The sequence below is a fragment of the Chiloscyllium plagiosum genome, chromosome 23 (assembly GCF_004010195.1).
Source record: "Chiloscyllium plagiosum isolate BGI_BamShark_2017 chromosome 23, ASM401019v2, whole genome shotgun sequence".
In the NCBI taxonomy this organism is placed as follows: Eukaryota; Metazoa; Chordata; class Chondrichthyes; order Orectolobiformes; family Hemiscylliidae; genus Chiloscyllium; species Chiloscyllium plagiosum.
In genome coordinates, this window is record NC_057732.1 from 48,701,615 (window position 1) to 48,718,487 (window position 16,873).

General features: G+C 39.0%; 1 protein-coding gene across 2 annotated transcripts in view; it reads right to left on the bottom strand.

The window, feature by feature from the left end:
- Positions 1–5,428: 5,428 nt before the first annotated feature.
- The window catches only part of taf3 (TAF3 RNA polymerase II, TATA box binding protein (TBP)-associated facto), a 167,226-nt gene continuing 155,781 nt past the window's right edge, over positions 5,429–16,873 (bottom strand). For both annotated transcript variants that reach the window (XM_043714113.1, XM_043714115.1), the window contains exons 4-6: positions 15,074–15,338; positions 8,376–8,482; positions 5,429–5,990 (exon numbers count right to left, since the gene is read on the bottom strand). In XM_043714113.1, the coding sequence (XP_043570048.1) occupies positions 5,876–5,990; positions 8,376–8,482; positions 15,074–15,338 (487 nt within the window). In that variant the 3' untranslated portion in view covers positions 5,429–5,875. The remainder of the gene's footprint in view (positions 5,991–8,375; positions 8,483–15,073; positions 15,339–16,873) is intronic.

Sequence of the window (16,873 nt, forward strand, 5' to 3'; positions counted from 1 at the left end):
GGCTGTAGATCATATCTGATCTCGAAGGTCAGATTACTTTCATAAATGCATTTAGGCATTAATTAATTATTTATAACATACATCAGACAAAAAGAATATTTGGGTTTTGAACAATTGTTGTAGAAGTGTGTGTTTGTCTATATGAAACAGTTGCACACCCAGCGTATAACTACTATTTTTCAGAATATTGAAATGCCATTTCCTGCTCATTTTAATCTTGATCATGTGGCTTTACTTTCACTGGAAGAGCCAGGGATTTATAAGCAATGCAAATTTACAAAAGCTTCCATCTGTAATTAGTCTTAAATCATACTGCGACAACGCTGATTCCTCAGGGAGTCACCAGGTTAAGTAAAGTTCAATTTTAGAAGTAGAACCTTGAAGCAGGGCTTCTAAAGCCAGACTATCTATGAACAATAATAAACATAAAATACTGTGGATAATGAAAATCTGAAATAAAAAAAAACAGAATCTGTTGGAGAAGCTCAACAAGTCTGATAGATTCTGTGGACAGGGAAAGAGAGTTGACTTTTTAAGCCCAGTAAAACTTTTCAGAACTGCTTATTTCTGAAGATGAGTTGTTTTCCAGCACTTTCTGTTTTTACTATTTATGAACAATTTCAGGGAGATAAGCTAATTGCGTAAAGCCTTTATGATTTCATTGACATTTTACCATTCTCAAGCTTTGGTCATTCCTGACACCACAGTAAACTGAATGAGGATGAAGGAAATGTCTTGAGACCATGTTGTGGAACACCAATTGTGAAGGAGAGGCAGCTTTTGCATTTCTTCCTTTAATCATCATATCTTGCAAAGATCATTTAACTCAATCTTAATTTAGCAGCAGAAAGTTGGAGATGGAACTCCAGGGGTTGAGTTTTCATGGACTTTGATGCTTCAAAGCAAGCTTAAAACAATGTTGCACCTTCAGTTCTGGCTTTTGGGCGATATATGAATAATGATCCAGCCTGCATTTTCTGGTGGTTCTGGGATATTAAGAACTCTACAGTATTATTTTAAGAACAGCGAGTTCTCCTTGTAACCTTTCTCAAATTTGCCAATCACCGCCATAAGAACAAATAAGTGAATCATTTTTATTATCGCTGTTTCAAGGCAGATTACTCTTTAAAAAATGGTTGCTACATTTGCAGACACAGCAACAGTCAATGCCCTTAAAAATATTTCACTGCTTTGAGACATACATAGCTATAAAAATGCAAGTTTTTATTTCTCTACATGTTGCCATCACTGAGATCATGAAATCAGCAGGTGCTGTTAATAGTCAGCATGGATTCACGTGCTATCATCTGGATACTCTGCGCTTCTTAATTGTAAGGGTACATTTTTGCATAGAAAAGTTTTCCAATATTGTCAGAAACAGAACAATTGCAATACCAATGTTATAAGTAGGAATGCAGGAAACTGAAGAAAATGGGACAGGATCGACATTCTTCAATATTGCGTCTTACTCAGTTTACAAATAAATCTCCTTCTAAAATATATTGTGGTTTATCTTTTTACAAAAGTCATTTAGAGCACCATTGAATTATCCTCTATTGCAAGTACAGAAAATGCATCATTCATCATTGGTGTTCCCTTGCAGATGAGGATGACTCTCAGGGTGAGTCTGCAGGTGGCCGTGCAGACTGATGCAGCTTCCACAGGCTCTATTACACTTGGGGCAGGAGGTGGTCATTGGAAAGGGGTGGGTAGGACATTAGTGTGGCAGCACACTCCTTTTGGTGTTTTAGCTTGGCTTCTGCTTTTACCCGACGGCAAGTCTTGTGGTACTCAACGACTTCTTGCATGTTCCTCCTCCACTATGGACAGTCTTGGCCCAGTGATTCCCAGGTGTTAGTGGGAATGCCAGAGAGGCCTTGTGGGTATCTCTGAAGCACTTCCTCTGTCTCACCTGTGGCTCATATGCTGTGTCAAAGCTGGGAGTACAACAACTGCTTGGGACTCTCGTGTTGATCATGTGGATGACATGCCCAAACCATCGCTGCCATTCAAGGGGGTGGGGGGGGGGGGTGTGTGTGTGTGTAGTTCAGTGCTTTGATGCTGGGGATGTTGCTCTGGTCTATGATACTGGTGTTGGTGTATGCTTCTTCCCAGCACACAGCACATCACTAAATGCTACGATGTGAAAACAGTACAACAAACACATTCACAGTGATAAAAACATCAAATTAATTTTGATCCTGTGCATGGAAACCATACTGTTAGAACTCTGTCCAATGCTGCATAGGGATATACAGCATCAGTTGTGCTCTTGAATGACCCAGTTTCTAATTTTTTTTTTACTCTTGTGGGACTGTCAATTAAATGACAGTAGAAAGGTTCATCTCAGTACCTTTTGGGTAGGCATTCATCTCCTCAATGCCTCATGTGGGTAAATATGTGTGGATGGTGGTTTGAGAATAGATTTGAGCTGAGCTGTGAGGTTTATTTAACCAAGTAGGCTTCTGACGTTCACTGCGTAGGCACATATACATAGAAGACTTACTAGTGAAAATATACCAGCACTCCCGCCTCATGAAACCATTTCCCACGAGCATGAAAGGATAGAGCATGGGATAGAACAGACAAAAATACTGACATGATTCCAATTCATCAGTCTGTTCAAAGTCACAGGTATTGTATGGCTCAAAAGATGTTCGGAACTGGATTGAAACAGTTTGAAACGGATTTCACATAGACCCTCAAACCAAAGAGAGAGAGAAGGTTTTTCACCTGAGGAGAGTGGAACAGAGACACAACAGGTTCCCCTGCCATTGACCATCTCCTCATTACCAATTCCAATGCATATAGCTCCAGTTAGACCAGGTTATTTACTATTTCCTATTTGTCGTCTTGAAGAGTTTCCAATTTTGATCACCCCCCCCCCACCCCCCAATCAAAAGACATTCTATCCAGCTCTGTAATGTTGTTCATGCCTCAAACCACTTACTGTTGAATCACTAAGTTATGCCTTTGTTACTTCCGGGCTTGATATTTCCAAAGGTCCTTTGGCGGTTTCCCATTCTCCAACTACTAGAAACATCATTTCAATCAGAACTGTGCTAAGCATCTACTCTCCTGCAACAAAGGGGGTGTTCGCTTGGATGGCTGGTTTGCAGCACAGAGTCATACCATTGGCATGGGTTCAATTCCTGCGCTGAGGTTGATGTGGGGGCATTCTCCTTCTCAATCTCTCCCCTTGCCTGCAGCATTGTGACCCTCAGGTTAAACCACCACTGGTCAGTTCCCTCTGACAGGACAGCCCTGTGGTCTGGTAAGACAATGGAGACTTTGCCTGCTTGCAATATGTCCCTCCCTTGCCTATCAATCCTATGTTCCCTGACCTACAATGATCCCTGGTCCCCTAAACCTTTACTTGAAAATATTCCTGTTGATGTTTAAATCCCTTCCTTGTCACCTGCCCTCATAACCTTCTTTAGCCCAACAACCTGCTGAAGACTTGACCTCCTCCAATTCTGTTTTTTTGTACACAGTCCAATTCCTTTGCCTGGTTGGTAGCTGTGCTTTCAGCTACCTTCACGCTGAGATCTGGAAATTTCTCCCTTGTTTTTCCACATCCCAGTTCTTCTCTAACAACCTTTTAAAAACCCATCCCTTCTACTAATCTTTTTGTGATTGTTCTTAAGTGTTTCCTTTATTTGGCTCCATGTTATGTTATTTTTAGTCAATTTGCCTTGGGATGTTTTGTTACATTAAAGGTGCTATATAAACTCTGGCTGTTCTTGTTGATGCTGATGTTAAGACGGTAGCTTAGACATTTTGTTTTGATGCTAGCTGAGTGCTGAAGCAGTACAACCTGGGTGGTCCACCACTGAACGTGGGAAGACAGTGTTGCCTTATTGGAGGTCTGCCCATTTTCAGCCACTGCAGTTTCTAGGTGTTGAGTGGCCATGGTAATGGAAGTGCCAATCTCAAATCAGCAGCTGCTTCATTTAATTGTTCACTGCAGGATCTGATGGGTCTACATGCCATTTACTGCTGTGTGGACGTGCAAAGCATAAACGTTAAAACGGCCTGAAATGAAATGGGTGTTAAGTGTTGCTAGGGAACCAGTGACAGTAAAAGTGATTTAAATGGTTCCGATTGGAACTAGAAGCTTTCATGGTTCAACCATGTTTCGAATCTTGTTGAGAACAGATGCACTTTATATTCTTGCATTCTTTTTAAAGCAACTTTTCAAGCCAGCCTTGGAAAAGGCCGTTAAGTGCTTTCAGAATCTTTGCCCCTCCAATTGCCTTCCTTTTGCATTTCATTCACATACAATTATTTCCTCCCAGCATTAGATGCCTCATGGAATCTACAAATGAAGCAATGCTAGTGAATTTGCTTCAGAAAATTTGGTGCAAAGCTTCCAAATGAAACAGTCTAAAAGTTGCTGATAACCAGCCTCAACAGTAAAATTGAGGGCTTGGACTATTTGCCTTTTTGCTCTTTTTTCAGCACAGTTCATCCAAATTAACCATAGCAGCACACAAAAAAGATAAAGGAAGTTGATGACACTTCTGGTTGGACTCACATCTGCAGCCCTCTGTAAACATGAACTTGTTGAAAACTTTGTGGCATACGTCCTTACCTATGCTAAGTTCCACTCAGTCATCATTAACACGCTTGCTAGCCCCTACAACGGTTCATGTTCAAGCAATGCTTAATGTTAAAATTCTCACTCCGATTTCAAAGTTTGGTCTCATTCCTCCTTGTCTGTGTAACCTTTTCCAGCCCACAATCTTCTGAGGTATTCACGCTCCTTTGATTCTGGTGCAAGAGCATCCCAAATTTTATTCACTTTGCCATTGGTGGTTGCACCTTCAGCGGCTGTTCTTGAATTCCCCCCAGAAACTTCGCTGAGTCTCTAGTTGTCTCTCCTCCTTCAAGATGCTGCCTCAAATCCACCTCACTTTGACTAAGCTTTTGGTCATCTGCTCTAACATCATTTCTAAATCAAAGTTAATGTTTTGGGTCCAGTGGCCATTCCTCAGAATCTTGCTGAGCTTTTCCAGCAATGTCTGTTTTTGTTTCTTTACCTGATGAATATGGCAGAGCCAGTGTAAACACTTTTAGCACAGAACTGAGTGGATATTGATGGAATTAGTGCATTCCAGGATGTATAATATGATGCCCAGAACTGTACACAATACTCCAGCTGAGGTCTAACAAGTGTATTAGACAAGTTCAACATCAACTCCTTTCTCTTGCACTTTATAAACTGCAATACTGATGAGGAATGCTTTTCGCTTTATTTTAAAGTTATTTGTTTGATTTTTTTTCCCCCTTGGAAGACCCTGGTGTACTTCAACTGAAGTTTTTCAGCTTTGACAGAAATATTTCCACATACAATCTGAAAAGTTGATGGCCTGCCACAAACCATCATATTCCTTATTAATCAGTACAAATAGTCAAAGCAGCACCGTTTTTTAAAAAAAATGTAATTTATTCTCTTAATAAACTGTAGCAATCCATTATTTTGGTTATAATCACCATGCCACTGTTTGTTAAAGCAATGAGAGTTCTGAGCAGAGAAGATAAAATATATTACAAGCTTAACTATAAGGATGACAAGTCCATATAGAATGCAAAAAATGATTGTGATATATAATACAAACTTTCATTTTAAAAGTATACAATTAATTACACAAAAAGGCTAACAATGGGTTTAATTCTCTAGCCTTTTCTTGGAAATAGGTGGGATCTATAAGCAATTTTACATTTTCTGCATTGTATAAAGATAGTAAATCACGTCTCTCACTGCATTGGATTTTTTTGTTTTTGTACAGTTCACTACCATTGTGGCCCATTCAAAAACTGAAAGTAAAAAGGAAAAATCTATAAAAAAGAGGAACGTAGTTTGAAAGGCCTCTTAATGTGCTCGCGATTTCTTTCTCTTATGTTTCTTCTCCTTCTTCTTATTGATGCACTTTGGGCAAAACCATTGGACTTCATCTGGTGGTGCAGCAGAAATCCCAACACAAGGCCTGATAAAGTAAATATCCGGTGAGCTAAAGTTTCAAGAACTGAAAAATTCATGCTCATTTTTTTAGAAAGCACCAGCTGATCAACAAATGTAAATATTAGGCGTATTGAAGAGTACGGCAGAAATTAACTTTACTGTAGATCATTGTAATTCTCCTGAGGTACGGGTCAGAGTTTGCTGCGCGAGAGCATTGAAAATTATCTTCTGTTGGGAAGATACCGCCTAACGCCCTTCCATTCAAAAATATTTGTCACAAAATTGCTCAAAGCACAAGCTAAAAATGGCATAGCAAGGGAAGCACCTGTGATACGCGAATAGATCAATCAGCAGAATATCATCCTCAACTAAACAGATTTAAAGATTGTGAAATAAACTGTGAAAGGTACGCAAAGCAGGGTGAATTAAAATGGTTGAATCCGGAGTCAAATTAGTAAGCAAAAGAGAGATAAAGGCAAAATGCTAGATTGAGAGAGGGGACACAGAAAACCAAAATTTTAAGTTTGACGTTTGTAGAAGTTAAGAATTTAAACCCTGAAAGAATGAGACTCCACATTTGTAATACTTATTTTTCAGTGTCACAGGAACTGACTATAAATCACTAATGTTTAACTGACAAAATGGTCATGTTAAGAGTTAACTTGCTGCACTAACTTTATTGAGCATATATAGACAAATAAAACATGTCTTTAAGAAAAAGGGATGCTCGGGTTAAAATGCTAATTTTGCAAAGCTAACTATGGAGCCATGCAATAGTGACAGTAACTTTGGGAGATTCACATTTAACCACAGATCCATTTGCCTGAAGTTGTTGAGACATATACCTACACAAACAGTGATGTGCAAGTGCTTGTGTTGGACTGGGGTGGACAAAGTCAGAAGTCATACAACATCAGGTTATAGTCCAACAGGTTTATTTGAAATCATCAGCTTTAGGAGTGATCACCTGATGAAGGAGCAGTGCTCAGAAAGCTGATTTCAAATAAACCTGCTGGATTATAACCTGGTGTCAACTTCTGACTATATATATAAAACAGTGTGTCATTTGCCTTATGTATACTTTCACTTGTGATAGGAAATTATGATTCAACAAATTGAAAGTAAATTGATGAAATTTGCAGCAGCTGTAAAATCTTAAAATGTGTTGCATTTAAATGGTTGAACACCTGAGGCATTGCACAAGCAAGAAATGTGAAACTAACCCCAGAGGCAGGTCATGCCTCTGGCCTTTAATATGAAGTGATGGATTGTGGTCCCATTTAAACTCAAATGTTATGTGCCTTCCCAAAATTGTGCTTCATTAAGGTTAGGATTAGATTACTTACAGTGTGGAAACAGGCCCTTCGGCCCAACAAGTCCACACCAACCTGCCGAAGCGTAACCCACCCAGACACATTCCCCTACACTTACCACTTCACCTAACACTATGGGCAATTTAGCATGGCCAATTCACCTAACCTGCACATTTTTGGACTGTGGGAGGAAACCCACGCAGACACGGGGAGAATGTGCAAACTCCACACAGTCAGTTGCCTGAGGTGGGAATTGAACCCAGGTCTCTGGCGCTGTGAGGCAGCAGTGCTAACCACTGTGCCACCGTGCTGCCCAGGTTGTATATTAATATATCCTAAAAGTCACAAAAAATCCTTCACTTGGGAAAGTCAAAAGGAATATTTATAAATGATGATAAAAGTAATGCAGAGAAATAAAGTGAAATCATATTTTAAGAGATTTATGAAAAATGTTGTCAAAGGAAGATTGGGGATCATCAGAAGATTGTTAATACAAATGCAACCACTATAATACTTTGTGAGCATTTTGAAATTTTTTTTGGGATGCATTTACATTGTCCTAATCCTTTCCTGCCTTTTAATTCATATCGTGCTTCCTCCAAGTCTGCACTGGTGGAGAGAGCAGGCAATTTTTCCCTGGATCTTTCTAAGGGACTTCTGGACGTGATCATCAGAAGGTTCACAATAATAAGTGTTGTGCAACTTGGTTTCAAGATTCTTTCTGTCTATACATCTTTGATTTTCACAGGTGGAGAAACAGTTGCCTTCCCCACAACATGATGCACAGTGCAAACTGTAAACACAAACTGCTATCCAAATAATGTAAGGGGAGTACATCAGTGCTCTGATGTAATTGGTCAGTCATTGCCATATTTTAAAAATGCACTGAAAACAAACATAAGGAGGACTGTTGCTTCAACTTTGACATGCCTCACTCTTAAAGATTATAGATTTACTGTAATTATTCAGTATAAATACACACTGTCTTATGCTGCTTGTGTTTCTCTTTCAATGGAGCACAGTGGGTTTACAGTCACCATTCATTATTTCAACTGTTTCACAGATATTCAAGAAATTCAAGGTAAAAGATCCCTTACCAATGGTACCAGTCATCACAGTCATCACAGCCAATCATTGGGCTGCCATCATCTGGCTTGTTGCAACCAGGACAGATCCAAATTTGATTTCCCCATTCATCCCGGATCTGAGAGGGGCAGGGAAGAAGCAAAGACAACATTGTTTTGAGATAATTGTCTAACAATTAAAATAGATAATTTTGGTATCAAATTTGCCATTCACACCTTGCACATAGTAAGTACAATCTTTGATCCCAGTTTCACAGAGTTTCAAAAAAAAAGATACTACATAATTGGGAGGTACTCCATAAGGGAATTTGATGTGTACATGAAAACATAAGTCCGTTTAATAAAGAAATAAATATTTCCTAAACTAAACTCATATTAGGAATGAACGGGGAAAGAAAAACTTCCAAAGTTCCTGTGCATGTTCACTATCAGCGTACGTCTGATAGGAGCTAAACAGAATGATGACTTGAGAAACATTATCAGCAGCAGTCAATATGAATAGGGGGGATGCCCAAATACAAATGGGAATGCCATTTTTAGAATATTGCATACAATTCTGGTCACTCTGTAATAACGATGCTGTTAAACTGGAAAGGATGCAGAAAACATTTACAACACTGTTGCCAGGACTTGAGGGTTTGAGTTAAAAAGAAAGGCTGGATAGGCTGGGATTTGTTTTACCTGGAGGCTGAGGAGTGACCTTATAGAGGTTTATAAAATCATGAGGAGCATAGGTAAGGTGAATAAGCCAAGGTCTTAAGGTGAGAGGGAAAAGATTTAAAATGGATCTGAGGGGAAATATTTTCACAGAGGTTCGTGCATGCATGGAACGAGTTGCCAGAGGAAGTGGTAGTGGCGACTACAATTATAACATTTAAAAGACATTTTGATGGGGACATGAATAGGAAAGGTTTAGAAGGATAATGGGCAATTGCAGGAAAATGGGTCTAATTCAGTTTAGGATACCTGGTCAGCATGGATCATTTGGACAAAAGAGTCTGTTCCATGCTGTATAACTCTATGACTTTGTAATTCAGCGCTATCAACTGAAGAGGTCAAAAAAGCTTGGGCTGGGAATAGCTAAGCAAACGGAATTCATTCAGGTAGCTCAAAATTTAAATGTGAGTTCACTGGTATTGCAGAGCCCTAGGCAACCAAATGAATTACTGTTAGGCTATTAAATTAACGACAACTGCAGCATTTTAGTGTCCTTCCATCTACTCAAGCAGTGCAGCATCCCTTAGAGATGAAATCTACCTATGGAAATAGTGGAGAGAAATTTATTACCTGGAGCTCATGGAACAAAGATACCGAGTCTCCTCTGCTGCTCTGATACAAGTATGACACCTGCACATTGGCTTACATAACTGCAATAATTCTTCCTAAGTATTGCAATTTCAGTTAGGTTGGGTGCTAGCTTCTTGCTAACGTGGATTCTTCTGATATGTCTCATGTCCTATCTGAAGCCAATGAGCATGAATCGCCACAGTGACATTAATACAATTTCTCTCGTGTTATCATTATGTGCTTTCATAACTTTTTATGACTGCTGCACTTTCTACTTTTGTAACTGCAACTGGAATAAATTTACTAAAAATGTACATATACTACCTGTTGGAAAATAGGATTATTATTTCCAATGCAACACACCCTGAAGAAAAAAAATTGGCATACAAAATAATGGGCTTATATGCAGGTAATTTTCTCCCTCCTCTTTTAAAAGCATTGATTCAGAGTAAAGGGATCCCTGTTCAGATTTTAAACCTTGATCGCTTATTCCAATGAAAGCATGTTAACTGACAGGACCTAGTCTCCACCTCTTCATGCAGATATTTTAAAAATGCTGCATGGGGAATCCAAACGCAGCAAGCTCTAGACATTCCTTTTTGGCTGTTCAAATTAACTAAACTCACTTTAAAAACAGGCAGAATTAAAATTCAGGCTGCTTGAAAGTAAGTGGAAGGCGTGCAGTGACCAAAAGTCTTGCGTGAATTTGCCAAGTGAAGTGTCATATACTTAGTCCAATGGTTTGTACTCATCCAGCAGGAATGGACTGAATTCTGATGAATTATCAAGTGAAAGAATCTTGTGTTACACTGAAGCATAGAAGATAGTAGCAGGAGGCCATTTAGTCCTTCAAGCCTGTTCTGCCATTCAATATGATCATGGCTGATCATCCAACTCATGTTTCAGTTTCCCCTTTAGCTCCAAGAACTATATCTAACTAATTTGTGAAAGCATTCAATGTTTTGGTCACAACTGCTTTTTATGGTAGACAGGCAGGAGGCTGAAAGAACAAAGCCAGGCAAGCATCAGGTGGTGGAGAAGTTGACTTTTTGGATGTAACCCTCCTTCGCTACCTTGTGCTGCCTGGCTTGCTGTGTTCTTCCAGCCTCCTGCCTGTCTACTTTGGATTCCAGCATCTGCAGTTTTTTTTTGTCTCAACTGTTTTCAATGGCAGCGAATTCTACTGGCTCACCAATCTCTGGGCAAAGAAATTTCTCCTCATTTCAGTCCAAATGGCCCAACCCAAAGCTTTAGACTGTGTCCCCTAATTCTGGACTCCCTGGTCATCAGGAAAATCCTTCCTCCATTTACCCTGACTAGACATGTTAGAATTTTATAAATTTTAGTAAGATTCCCCTCATTCTTTTAAACACCAGTGAATCGAGTCCAAAACCGATCCAGTCTGCCTTCACATGTCAGTTTCATTATCACAGAAATGAGTCTGCTAACCCTTTGTTGTACTTCCTCCATAGAAAAACATCTTTCCTCAGATAAGAAGACTGAAACTGCACACAAAACTCAAACTGTAGTCTCATCAAGGCCCTATACAATTGCAGCTGAAAATGTGTTGCTGGAAAAGCGCAGCAGGTCAGGCAGCATCCAAGGAGCAGGAGAATCGACATTTCGGGCATGAGCTCTTCTTCAGGAAAGGCTCATGCCCGAAACGTTGATTCTCCTGCTCCTTGGATGCTGCCTGACCTGCTGCGCTTTTCCAGCAACACATTTTCAGCTCTGATCTCCAGCATCTGCAGCCCTCACTTTCTCCTATACAACTGCAGCTAGACATACCTGTACACAAATCCACTGATGGCCAACAAAACATTTGCTTTCTTCACTGCCTGCTGCACCGACATGCTTACCTTCAGTGACTGGTGTGCAAGGATACCCAGGTCACGTTGCATCTTCCCCTTTCTCAATCTATGCCATTCAGATAATCAATTGCCTTCCTGTTATCCAAGGAGGACAGCCTTATATTTATGTACATTATACTGCATCTAACATGCATTTGCCAACTTACTCAACTTGTCCAAATCACACTGAAGCACCTCTGCATCCTCCTAACTGATCACCTTCCCATCCAGCTTTTGTGCCATCTGAAAGTTTGGAAACATTACATTTCGTTCCCTCAGCTAAATCATTAATTATATATTGTGAATAGCTGAGGTCCAGGCACTGATCCCTGCTATACCCTAATAGTCACTGCCTGCTTCTTGTAAAAATCTAGTGTTTAATGCATTTTATTTTTTTTTTCTATACTGTTAAACAATGATCAATACAAAATGATTTCACATAATACAGTAGAGTGCTTGCATGCAACAGATGAGCAAGTGACTCCAGGCTCAGTTTGTGAAATATTGAGATATGGTCAGAGAACACAGCATTTACATTAGTGTTTCATTGAGACATTTTCTTTGCTCACCCCCGCCATGCCACTGTTTACACACACTCCAAGAACACATGGCTGCTAAAAGTGTTCAGAGACATGCTTTTACAGGCCAACTCAATAAGTTTACACTATGTATGTCACAGAGCTTAATGCTAGATATGATAACTTCAGAATATATTTTACAGAGGAAATAAGGTTTCAAATAAGAAAATGGTGGTTAAATAGACACAGTTCTTAAAATTGGTCTTTTGAGTTTGTTATTTCATTACTAACCAGCTGTAAACCATGATGCATTTCGCGTTGTTTCATACATTACACCCACCACTAACGTAAGTACTTTGAGAAGCAGGAAACATGTATATAAAAGATAAAGTACAAACGCACAAGCATCGTTTACACTTTGCCGAGAAATGCATATACTTGTGGTTCTTACATCGCATAATCAAAGCACTGAACAAGCTTACTTAGCAGATTTAATATGGGAGGCAGGTGAACAGTGTAGGAGGGTGTAACCATTTCCTTCCCTGGTTCTACATACACAATGATAGACTCTCTTGTGCAAGACATCAAAATTTACTGCAGAAAACAAATTCATGAGTTAACATATTAATTCTCTATAGAATCAACTGAGGCATTCAAGAATGCAAAATGATGGATGGGTGTCTAAGGGCTGATCTCATTAATTTACTCAATTTGTATCAAACATTTTGTTGTGGAAAAGAGGGCCAGACCTTGTACAAAGACAAAGGACACCAGCAGTTGGACTGTAATTGGGTACCACAACTTTACAGAGAAAGAGTCAGCTAGGAACAGCTAAAATACATAAAGAAAAGAAGAAACGTGCAACACAGTTCTGAACAAAGAATTAAGTTACTTAAGGCCCAGGCACCATCACATATGGCAACTCTAAAGGGCAAGGGAGAAAATATCTCATTCCTTAAAAAAGCTCTCAATTAATCATTGTGTCTTTCTAATGACCTCATCTTTCCCTTTTTTTCTAAAGTGCCTCACCATGAATTGTCACACATCCCTGCACCAACCTTACTTCTTTCACCATTCTTTTTTGAAACCATTTAATACGCTTCTACCTTGCCTGAAGCACTGAACATGCCCTTGTCAAAGTCACCAATAACATCTGTTGGTGATTGTTTTTATACTATCCTCCCATACTACTTCTACTGCTCTATTGTGTTTGCCACAGTTAGTTATTTTCTCTTAGTTGGTAACCTATATGGCATTGCCCTTCCATGACTCCTTACCAACGTATCCCAGGATATCATCTTACCTTCCTGACTCTATATTGTCAGTGCTGCACCTTTTGATTTGTTTCTTTCTTCCCCTGTGTTCTGCTTCTGAATCATACACATGTCACATGTCCTAACGATTCTATTCTTGACCACTTCATCATTATTTATTGAGCAGACATCAAGACCTCGTTGAACAAGAGGTTCTGCCAATTCAACTTCTGCAAAATCAGAAGTCATTATGTTTTGCTCTAAGCCAGAACTCTCGACCTTAGAAACAAAATTCCTCTCAAACTTTGACAGTTCCTACACAGTAAATCAGGAGCTGCAACACATCATAGTCCCATTCAGCTATGTGTGGAAACTTTAAACCTCCACATCCTTGCCTCTGCCAAGTCTCTTAGGTTGAGTGCCACAGAATCTTTAACTCCATCTCATTCTTTCATTAATTTATTTGTCACCTTGATTCCGCTGTTCCAATAATCCTCTTCCTGGATCCTACAACTTCAGAGCTGTACAAATTGCAACTTGTCAAAATGGCCACAGTCTGCCTTTCCTCTTACACTAATTCCCACTCCCTAATATATTTGTGCTTGCCCTTCTTCAGCGGCTACATTCCAGTTTCAAAAGTCTAATATTCATTGTTCAAATCACAGATACCTTTTCTCTTCCCTACCTCAGCTACTTTATTTCGCCATATCTTTCCAGTATCTATCCTTCTTTGCATTTCTCTTCCTTGTTTTCCTATCTTGGTCAATATTCTAGAACATTCAACCTAAGCCTTTCTGTCATTTATTACTTTCTCCTCCTTCAAAGCACTCCTCAAATCTTTTCCCTTCATTCCTTGGTGTAAAAAAGTTCTTTGAAAATTTTTATATCAAAATCTTTATGCAAATTATGTTTTTGATTGTGCAAATATTGTTTGTAGTTATAGAAAAGGTTGGTTAAATTTATTTCAGTCTCAGCACAGTATACTTAATTTCAACTTAATTCAATCATATTCTAGAAGACTAATTAAGTAACCATGTGGATATATTATTTATGGATGAAAAATTTAAGATTGCAATCAGGACTAAAGACTGAACAAGTTCTTTTTAAGAGATCACAATGTTTAAGATAGTTTCATTTGATGGCAGAGAAAGAAAACCTTTTGAATTCTTCCAGATTTTCTGCAGTAAAGCCATAGGTCACATTCAAATAAATAGCAAATCTCCTCTCAAGGCTTAGTTGATTACTTAATTGCTCCGCATGAAACAAAATCATTCAGGCTAGACTGATGCCCAGACTGTTATGCTTTGTCGACTTTAGCAGGGACAAAGGTACAGGTGCTTCAGCTGGCTTCAGACAAGAGCAGGGTAAGACTTTTCAGGATTCCTGCTCTGGACTGAAACAGAATTTTAATGGTGAAACATAGTGTTGGTGAGCACAGGATGGAGCTCAGTTGCAGTGCGTTCCATCGTAAATACTCTGCTACAGTCACACATGAGAAATGACAAGGTATTAAGGAGCCCCATGAAATTGTACCACAGAACAGGATGTGAGATGATGAGAAGTGAAAATAAGCTCTTTAATGCAATCTTTTTCTTCAAGGAACTTGAAAGTTAACATAATGTTGCAGAACAAGGACAATTTTAATCTATACAGACCTGAAAAGAAACTGTGGTTCCAATGCAATAAGTTGTTTTGTCTGTAATTCCTTTACTTTGATAGTTTAAGATTTTGTCAACTTGAGAATACTTATAAAAAGTAGATATTTTGAAAAATGTGAATTTAATTTCTGAAATGCTACTCACCACGTAAGTACTGACAGTCTCTGTAACTACACTTCTGACTGGTGTCTTTGAGGCTCCTGCTCCAGAGCCTGAAACTGCAGGAGATATAACAGGAAGAGTAGGAGCTGGTGATGGAACTGCTGTGGGTACAGGAAGAGACGTTGGTGTAACTGGTGGGGCTATATGAATTGGAGTTGGCGCTGGAGATGGTGGTGGTGGAGTCTTTGGGTGCCCCGCAGGAGGCGATGGCTTTGCCTCTGTGACTGGGACTACCTTGCTGATGACACTGCAAGAGCAAATAAAAAAGACAAGTTATTGCATCATAGCCACCAAATGCTTATTTCACTGTGAATTAGTTATAAGGAGATGGTTGGTCACACTTCTCATTAATTCTCATACTTGGAAAAGACATTCAATTAAGCTGCTAAAATTCAGTTTGATGTCACTAATGCAAATCATGTAGAGAAAATTATTTAGTTTGGACCAGGCTGAAGTCTTGAGCGGTCCTGTGAAAATATTTTCAATTACTCCCCTTGAATGTGGCACTGAACCAAACAAACCAGAAAAGCTCCGAATTCAATACTGGTGCTGCGTTGAACCAGCTAATATCAATCAGAAGCAGGAACGGAAACATAAGTGGACAGGGTTAAGCTTTGGCCAAGGACGGAAGAAAAATATAGCTGTATTTCTCATCAAACCGCTATCCCATGACAGTTGCTGGAAGTTGTTGGTGTCTGCACAAGATTGTCTCAGGTCGTAGTTTCCCCTTTCTACGACCTTTACCACCCTCCTTCAGATTTTCTGGAAAAGGTGTTCTGTTATTAATATCCAAATGGGGGAGACATAGCGCATCCAAACATTAATCTTTAGGACAGGAGGAAGAACAGGGGAGACAGTACAAAGACATTTATGCTGAATTTTAATATGAATGAGAATAATATTGCTATTACTAATACTCACTACAGATAACTTCTTGGATTCCTTACAAGTTAGCAACTAGGAATAAGATAAATTTAAAAGGAAAGTCTATTTAGTTATATATGCAAATAAGAATAATTAAATGGCCAAACTTTAAACAGTCCAACCCAGGAAACCTGTATTTCTCTTTGATCGAGCAGAATATTAATTATGCAAACATTTATCTTTTAAAAATGATGAACATGCTCAAGAATTTGTTTTTGCACTTCAAATTAAAAGCTATGTTTAAAGCTAAAACAAACCTAACCAGTCAAAGTTGCATATGCATTCCACAAACTGCATATCATTGAGATTTTACACCTTGTTGAATATCTATTTTTTAAAAGAATTATTTGGATAAAGTACTCCAGTAATTTTAAATTCTAATGTCTTGAGTTGCATTAGGGTTAAATCCCATTAATACTGGGCCATTACCAATCTTCATTATTTTCCATGGAACCATGACAGAGTTTATCCTTAACTCCTCCATTGTCATGGACAAATTACTGCCCTAGATGCCAGAAGTGTGTGGGTATGACTATACTTGAAGGTGGTTTCTGACTCAAAAATTAATTGGGTCACACTGCCCAAATCAATACAATTAAGCCATGTTTCCATCCAATAATAATTCTGAATAGTTGAAATAAGGAAAGCGATAGAAAAGACCTCTGCAAAATCTTTGAAACACCGTAACTGTTTCACATATTTAAGTTGCCACTGACTGTTGTTACAGTGACAGAAGAAAGCATGTATTTAGATGTGCACTTGCAATGCCAAAGCATACAATGTAATGGGACAAGAGCTGGAAAATGAGATTAGAACAGTTAGGTGCTTATTTTTGACTGGCACAAACTTGATGGACCG